At 37.2% G+C, this 9,262-nt stretch overlaps 1 protein-coding gene across 1 annotated transcript in view; it reads left to right on the forward strand.

Annotated features, from left to right (window-relative positions):
* Nucleotides 1-9,262, forward strand: part of slc38a3a (solute carrier family 38 member 3a) — an 18,695-nt gene that overhangs the window by 8,290 nt on the left and 1,143 nt on the right. Inside the window, exon 2 of the mRNA XM_016472406.1 lies at nt 7,667-7,859. Within this exon, the coding sequence (XP_016327892.1) occupies nt 7,756-7,859 (104 nt within the window). The 5' untranslated portion in view covers nt 7,667-7,755. The remainder of the gene's footprint in view (nt 1-7,666; nt 7,860-9,262) is intronic.

The following is a 9,262-nucleotide window of genomic DNA, read 5'->3' on the forward strand; positions in this document are numbered from 1 at the left end:
GATTTTAGCAAATGGCTGCAATATAACAAAGAGTGAAAAATTTAAGGGGGTCTGAATACTTTCCGTACCCACTGTACATTTTAAAATTTATTCAAATAGAGCAGTTGCTATTTTTCACAATATTACTGTACTTTTCATCAAATAAATGCAGACTTCATGAGATTCTTTTGTTAAAAAAGTCTTACCGAGTCCAAATTTTTGAACGGCAGTGAAGATTTTCATGTAATTTGTCAGATTAGGAGACGGACAAAGGGTTGATAGTTGATGTCTAAATTGGTGTTTGGAATTAATCTCCGTCAGACAGATCTCATTAATCACAGAGTCTTCAAATCCTCTCCGGATAAAGGGAAAAAGAGGAGTGAGGTGCAGTACATATGAAGACAAGCACTGATGGTGCATGATGCAGTTTTATACAATGCATTCCATTTGACATCCAGCATCATCTTGTGTAGATTGGCGTACACTTGTAGACTACTTAAGGGCAGCCCAGAGTCTTTGTGGAAGCTGTTATGAACTAGGGCTGCTCATTATTTGAAAGAACAGACATTTTGTTTCTACACCAAGAATGATCATCCACACCAATGTACTGTATGACAATGTTCTGTTTATTATAATTGCGTGCTGCAGTTTTGATGCCACTTTAAATCCTCCATCTCTTTAAAGCAGGATGGATTCTGATGGACTGTCAGTGTTTTTATTGTTGATGAGCTGAAAAAAAATTGTTCTGAAAGTGAACCCGATATTGTTCTTCTGTATTAGTTATTGTTTTGCTGTGAACCCCACTATTCTCATAGAATTATTACAACTTAATATATATAGTTATCATTATCGTTTTAGGTATTGTAAACAGGTCTTTCAAAAAATTACTGTTTTTTCACCATTTAATATGGCTGTAAAATAATACAATTATTTTATTTATTGTGATTATTAAATTAAATTTATTGCAGTAAATGTATTATGCAATAATACTACTGTACTGTAAAATAAAAAGTAGTATTTAATAAAATAATTTTATTTTATAATACACTGTAAAATCTTATTTCTGTCAATTTCATTTTTCATTTTCAGTTGTTAAAATGCTAAGCTTTTAGTTTTTTCTGTTTTTCAGCATCTCAGCCTTCGCTATAAAACTATCGCATTAAGCCATATGACGATATTGATTTTATTTCTATATATCGTACAGCTCTATTATGAACCAATTATATTATGGTTAAAATTAAGCAGAATTTCCTAAAAGAACAATGTCTCCATCAGCAATACTGAACACCTAATATAGACACTCAGTTACTTAAACTGTCAACTGAATTTTGCATGGGAATACAAGGTTTTTATCATGACAGTCATATCATGTTTATGTATCCGTCCCCTGCGCAGATGACTGTTATCCACACACTTCAGCATTAGCCTTGACAGAACGTCTGCTCTTCACATCACAGGATAAACGGTGTGATGCTAGCACTATACATCTCTGCTTGTCACATGACTGAGTGTGAATGTTCTATGCTATTTTTGACAGCAAATGGAGACTCTGGATGTTTATCCTGCAGTCAGGCGGCCATGTGATCCAGTTTAGCCCCCCTGTGTGACGGCTTTGAAAAATCCAACAGATTCTGCACTTGTGTGAATGTGTGTGTTGGATTGTGTTTTTGGAATATGACTCATTAAAACATTGCTGTATTAGCTAGGGCTGTGTATCACCAGCAAAGTCACGATACGATACGTATCACGATACAGAGGCCACGATACGATACATATCACGATACATGACTGCACTGAATTTCACATCAGCAGAATTGAGAAAAACAGCTGTTAATTAAACACTGCTTACTATAGTGCCATTTTTAACTATTGGCAGAGCAGGCAGTTGACCTCTGCATAATGAAGGGCCTCCATAACTGTACCACAGTACAGTATAGGTAATTGCATATGTTTAATGTTTACATTGTGCACTCCCCACCAGGTACAATATTCTGATTGTTTGCATCTTGTTGTTAAGCCCATAAATAATAATGTACTTGTTCTAATACATTTATATTGTAATGTACTCTTTCTAATATGTTTAAAAAATCATTTACATTGCACAAATTAACACACTCTCTGCAAAAAAAAAAAAAAATTAATAGAGTTCTAAACTAATGCGCTGTCTTCAATGTATCTAACGCACACACGCTCAAGGCTGATTTAAGGCTGATTTATACTCGAGCGTCCGCAAGTTCGCTTTGAGTGTACAGGGCCAGCTGTATCGATACTCGTATCGTCAAATCTCTGTGACGATACATCGTCGTATCGATATTTTGAACACAGCACTAGTATTAGCTGCTCTTCTAAAATAGGAGAGAAATGTCATTGTCAATGTCTTAGTCTGTTTAATCTCCTCCATTTCTCCTGTGGAAGGAAGTTGTATATGATTATACCAACTGATATAGATATTAAAGGAATAATTCACTCAGAATTTAAATTCTGTCATCATTTACTCGCTCTCATGTCTGAACCCATATAACTGTATTTCTTCTGTGGAATCAAGCAGCATGCTTGCTACTCTTTTCCACAGAATGCGAAGTGAACTGAGGCCATCAAGCTCCAAAAATCTAAAAAATATGTGCTTTATGTGTACTTTGACTGCACCTCTCATTAACCCTTCCGTATATGGATGTCCCTGTTGAAAAAAACAGCATATGCTGGTTAGGTATGTTTTGAAGCATGGCAGCTGGTTTGAGCTGGTTTAAACTGGTCCTTAGTTGGTCATGAGCTGGTTTAAGCTGGTCCTGAGCTGGTTATGAGCTGGTCCTGAGAATGAGCTGGTTGCTTAGGACCAGCTTAAACCAGCTCATGACCAACTAAGGACCAGTTTAAACCAGCTCAAACCAGCTGCCATGCTTCAAAACATACCTAACCAGCATATACATTTTCTTTTAACAGGGGTATTAATGAGGTTACTTTTTATGATGATTTTTGTCATTTTTTGGCCTCAACAATATTAGTTCCCATTCATTATATGGAAAACTTAAACTCAGACATTCTTCAAAATTACTACTTTTATGTTTTCCTGTTGAAGAAAGTCATTCAGGTTTAAAATGAGAGTGAGTAAATGATGACAGAATTGTAATTTTTAGGTCAAACCCTAGGCTAGGCTCATATTTTATGTTTATTTTTTAATAATTATTTTTATAATTTTTATAATTTATTTCTTATTTATTTTTACATTATATTTCTTATTATAAAATAATATATAATATACACTACCAGTCAAGAGTTAAGATTTTGAACATTTATTATGTTTTTAAAGAAGTCTCTTCTGCTCACCAAGCCTGCATTTATTTGATCCAAAGAACAGCAAAAACAGTAAAATTTTGAAATGTTTTTAGTATTTAAAATAACTGTTTTCTATTTGAATATATTTCAAAATGTAATATCGAAAACAGTAGAATTTTTTCAGGTTTCTTTGATGAATAGAAAGTTCAGAAGAACAGCATTTATCTGAAATAGAAATCATGTTTTGAAAATTAGTGTGCTTTTTGTTTTGTTTATAGAAATCTTACTGGCTTTCTGCAAGGGAAGAGCCCCTTCAATTTCCCCAGTACATTAAACTGAAACAAGTCTCCAATAATGTTGTTTTAGTAATAACCTGATTCATTTTTCTTGGAATAGGGTGAATATGTCAGAGTACAGTTAATCTGAGTTTATAATCCAGATGGTAGGGTGGACAGAGGGCTGTTCGTTTGTTCCAAATCCTTCATCAGTTAATTAAAGACCTGGGGCTTTTGACTGAGCAATTAGCCTGGATATTACAGTGCAGGTTTAACAAAGTGAATAGCAGAGGTGTGTGAGTATATGCCAGATACACGCAGCTGGTATGTCTGTAAGTAATCACACAGCAGGGATCATTTAAAAGAGCAGGACACCAAACCACGTACACAGCTCACGCACATCTGAAAGCTGAGGGCAAACATTCCAGAGCTGTGTAAACCTCTGGGCCGAGTGACGTAATAATTCAGCTCTGCCCACGTCACTGATGCCGTGGAGTTGCATCAGCTGTCTTACTGGTCTCGCTGTGTTAAGGGGTGCTAGATTTTTCTTTCTACATCTCTTTTTTCTCATCTTTCTTTCAGTCTCACTTCATCTCATTTTGTCTTTCAGTTGACTTTTGTAAATACGATTCTGTGGTTTATGGAGACAAATAGATGATTACTCTCACGATGTTTGGGTTATTTTAGGACTGCTTCACCCTAGAAAATCATGCTGTGCCCACATTAAACACTGTTCTCACGTCCCCAGAAGAGATGTACTGCCTGTGTTATTAGTATTAAACTTACAGTAGGTGCACAACTTACTTTTCTAATCAAAAAAATTAGTGATCAAATAATACAATTTTTTTTTTTTTTTTTTTTAAAGTTATACTTTTATTCAGCAAGGACTTGATCAAAAGTGGCAGTAAAGACATGTATGATGTTTCAAAAGATTTCAAATAAATGTTTTACTTTTAAACTTTCTATTCATCAAGGAATCTTGGTAAAAAAAATCTTATTTTCCACAAAAATGTTAAACAGCTCAACAGTTTTCAACATTGAAGTGAATGTTTTTTTTTTTGAGCAACAAATCAGCACATTATAATTATTTCTAATGTAACGTGACACTAAAGAGTAAGTGGAATAAGGAATACATTGCATTTGAAAATATATTAAAATAGGTAACAGTTATTTTAAATTGAAATAATTATTTAACTGTTTTAATGTATTTTTAAAGAAATAAATGGTCAGCATGAGAGTCTAAGAATGGATACTCTACAAGAGCCATATCTAAAGACCAGAATATCATAGAGACTTGTGGGTAGGCTTTATTGAAATGGGCTAGTAAGCAAAGACCTATCATCCTTCCAGAACAGAGCGACTGCATAGCAACATTCTGACAACCGGCCACAATAATCTTACATTTTCTTCTGATAATATACAATTTTAATCCCTCTTGCTCTAAATCTCTTTCTTTCCACCTCTTTCTCTAATCCATTCCTAGTCACACTCAAATTTTCGCTGCCGTTGAATCCCATGACAGAGAGGGATGAACCAGTCTTAATAACAGTAATTTATGGACACTTAGGCTGTTTTTCATGAACATCGATGTGTCGCTGCAGCACTTCTAATAAGTGCTTTTCACAGACACAGAGCTAAATCAGTTCCTGACAACACCACATCACGTCACGACAAATGCAGCGCTCATGCTTTTTTGCATGTGACTGTACGAAGTCACGCAGACATAATGAGAACAGATGAGCATGTCCCAGCCTCTTTTTGAGAACGTGGAACATTGTTACGTCAGCAGGGAGGCAATGTTATTACTCTTTGGAATTGTGTGTCTGTACTAGCGAGTTTAGTCTCAATGCACAATTGAAAGCAGGCTGCGTGGAGTATTTAATCCATGAATAAACTTCTCATTATTCAAGAAACTTAAGCTATGACCCAGTTGGCAAAGCTGTTTCTTCCCCAGTGTGTTTAGGAGCTGGCAGACATCGGAGAAAACAAATTCTGTTTGTGTTTTTCAGACCCGGTTGAAAGTCGTCACATGTTCCGGCGCAGCGTAAACGCAGCTGCTATTATGCATTTAAATATGCGACAATGGGACCTGTTGCGGTTAACTCAATTGACTCAGCCCAAAGCCTTGAACTCCTCCGGCCAATCACGTGTAACCATTTATCTGGTTAGACCAGTGTCTGTCTGATTAGCGCAGTGCATGAAGGACAGGCTGGTTCTCCATTCAGCATCTTGGCACAGACCTCTGCCCCCATCATAGGTCCGCTTCCCATTTCATGAGGCATTCCCATATTTAAGGTTCACTGTTTTTTTGAATTAGGGAGCCCGATGAATTACCTTTTCAGCCCTTCGAGTGCCCTGGCGAGTTTGAGCCGAGGAGGCCCCACTGGTATAATGACGCTTGGCACAATCACCCTTCTGTTCCTCCAACCCTGTTCCCAGGAAACCACACAGCATGCACAATTGCGTACCGCGCTTTGCTGCCCAACCACATTGCTCTCGGCGTGGCTGCGCAGCAAACCGAGTAACGTGGCATCTCGCTGGATGAACCAGAGTTGATCTTCCCAGAGTTCACACCGATTAGTTTTCTGCTCGATTATTAATTCACATTTGCGGGGCGTAGCGAGGGAGCAGGAGAATAAAAAGGGAGAACTTGAGGTTATGCCAGCCCAGAGTTTCAAGCATGAAGAGAGCATGACTGTTATGTTAAGCTTCTCCTAATTAAAAGCAAAGGAATGAGAAGAAAGCTGTAAAAAAGCGAGATGAATGGACAAAGAGGGCCAGAACTGGTTCTGAGCTGGTCATAGCTGGTTCTGCTGGCTTTCATGGCCTTCCTCAATGGGCCCGCTGGTTTGGAGTGTAGGTTCCCTCCCCTCCTCTTTCCCCATACTTCTGTTTATGCTTTGTAGCTAATGTGATACTAGGGCTCCGTCCTTTCAGACCAGGATTGGGAATACCAGGGGGCCAAATGGGAGCCTGGAGAAGCATGTCAGCTTGTGCTTTCAGGACTCAGCACTCCAACAGGTCCATCATAAGCAGCCACAGGGAGTCAGGCACCAATGAAGGCAGGAAGAGACCACAAAAACAGCTATAGAGACATCAGGAGCCATATAGTGAAAGGAGGAAAGCGAGAACAACACCTCTCAGTAGAGTCAGGAAAGTGACGACTTATTCAGTTGTATGGTATCGGTGCAAAAGGTTACTGGTTGTTTTGCAGAGTTCATTTGGCAGTGGCAGAGGTTTGATGGAGCTGTTTTGTCATGCAAGATTTTTATATATATAGGCCTTAATTTTTGTTTAAAAAAACTCTTATTACAGCTATATAAATGTATTAGAGTTTTTAAATGTATTATTTATGTTTTTATTTTAACACCACGTCACGCCAGATGCCAGGTGTCAAAAAGTGTTTGTTGCAAATCCATTTTTCCATTGTGCCAGAAGTATTAAGCCCTAAACACATTGCATGATTTTCGGCTGTCCCAGACAAAAGATTGGCATCGTGAAACAATCGTGGCGATTTCTGTGATCGTGGCTCCTAATCGGTGGTCCTCTGTCGTACAGTGAGAGAGGTTCAAAGATGGCCGTTGTCACGGTCTCGCGACCAAAGATAGCCTACGATACAGCATGATCATCGCACAGTGTGTTTGCTGGTACGATCCACGTTTACTGACCAACCAATAAAAATGCGACATGAAATCAACGCGACATGGCGCTAAAACATAAAACTGCTTACCTCAAGCTCTTATCCCTTCCTCTTTCACCGCTTCCACTTTTTTTTCAGCACACATAAAAGTACAACTGCTAATGTGTGATTTATCATGCTCTTTTTGTTTACCACTAGCGCATGCTGATGATGTTTTATTCTACTATAGTAACGTGCTTCGTATCGTATGTGTGTTTAACTAACTTGAAAAATTATCTTCAAACTCTTCAAATTTCAGAAAGCAACAATCTGAAATTGAACTTGTGTAGATGTTCATGTACCTACGTAGAGTGTGTTTCAGGCATTGAGGTTCACATCATATCCTATTTCAAGGTCTTACATAATACTTCACTGCTCCATTTTACACAGATGAACATATCACGTGTCCTTTAAACAAGCTGGGGTTAATATGCACTGTTTTTGCATCCTTTTCTTATAGGGAAACAAGGGACAGACACAAAGTTTCTCTATAGATCTTCCTCTCTCACACACGCACACTTGAAGACCGAGAATAATCGCTCTGAAAGCATGGAGCCCGCCGAGATGAACACTATCCCCAACGGGAAGGGGCACGGAGCTGGCGAGGAGACTACTGTGACTGCAATAAAAAGCCAATCAGAAGATGCAGCTCAGTAAGTATTCGCTCAAGGGTGCAATATAATTTCTGTCTGGTTAAGGATGGTTTATTGTCAGTCATCCAATGTGTATAGATTTAGTAATACAGTTTCAGTTGGTATCAGCTTTATCATTGAATCTATCCTTCAGTCTATCTTAGGGGTGCCTTAAGCTTTATATACGTTTAGTGCATATATACAGTATGTGTGAACATTAGTTTGTGTTTTTGCAGTATCTTCCAGCTAGCATTAAAGCATCCAGTCAGTCATCTTAATAAGGTGAAGCCTGTCTGTCATCACAGTCCTAAATGTCACTGAACAGCACAGTTCAGACATCACTGAGCACATTCAGTAGCACTGATGTTATGCTCTCATGTTCAAAGCTCCAACATGTCTGTGATTGTGTAGATGTTTTTGTGCAAATTAATGTGTATGGGTGTTTCTTCAACTACAGGAACTTTTTATGTGACAACAATAGATTTTTGATTACAACTAACTTTGTTCTTTTGGTTATATTAAAGGGTTAGTTCACCCAAAAATTTAAATTCTGTCAATAATGACCCTCATGTCGTTCCAAACCTGTAAGACCCTCGTTCATCTTCGGAACACAAATGAAGATATTTTTGATGAAATCCGAGAGCTTCCTAACTCTGCATAGACAGCAATGTGAACGTGTCAGTTGCGTTGCTGTCTATGCACAGCCAGAAAGCTCTTGGATTTCATAAAGAATATCTTAATTTGTGTTCCGAAGATGAACGAAGGTCTTACGGGTTTGAAACGACATGAGGGTGAGTAATTAATGAAAGAATTTTCATTTTTGGGCGAAGTATCCCTTTAAGGTCACATTAAAATACTAATGCCTTTAATATATAGATTTAATTGTTTTACCCTTTTCTCAGACCCAGACAATAAATCTTTCAATATGAAAATCATCATAAAAACATTATCTGTTATTAACTGTTTAAAACTTTGATGATCTACACATTGAATGAAATTATTTCAACATCTATTTTGTTAAAATAATTTATTTAATTAAAATTTAAAATTATATTTTAACATTTAATTGCATTTAAATTAGATTTTTACACAAATTAATACAGTCCCACAATTATGCCATCATTTCTGTTAGAGTATAACGAAAATGTTTAAACTAATAGTTTTTTTAAATTTAATGTACTTCTTCACAAAGAAGACAACAGTGAAGAGCAGGCTTGAGATGGTAAACCAATAACTTCAGGGTATAGGCTACATCAAGGTAAACACTGGGAAAAGATTCAGCTGTAATTGTGTCAGATTGTGCAAAATGTGTGACAGTATCATTCATTTGTGTGTATTTAAGATACTTAGAATGCTGGCTGCGTAATTTGAATGGTCCTGTGATGTGTGTTGCTAGTAGGAAATATACTGTATATATATATATA

This window comes from Sinocyclocheilus anshuiensis, unplaced genomic scaffold, assembly GCF_001515605.1.
Source record: "Sinocyclocheilus anshuiensis isolate Anshui unplaced genomic scaffold, SAMN03320099.WGS_v1.1 scaffold660, whole genome shotgun sequence".
Classification (NCBI taxonomy): Eukaryota; Metazoa; Chordata; class Actinopteri; order Cypriniformes; family Cyprinidae; genus Sinocyclocheilus; species Sinocyclocheilus anshuiensis.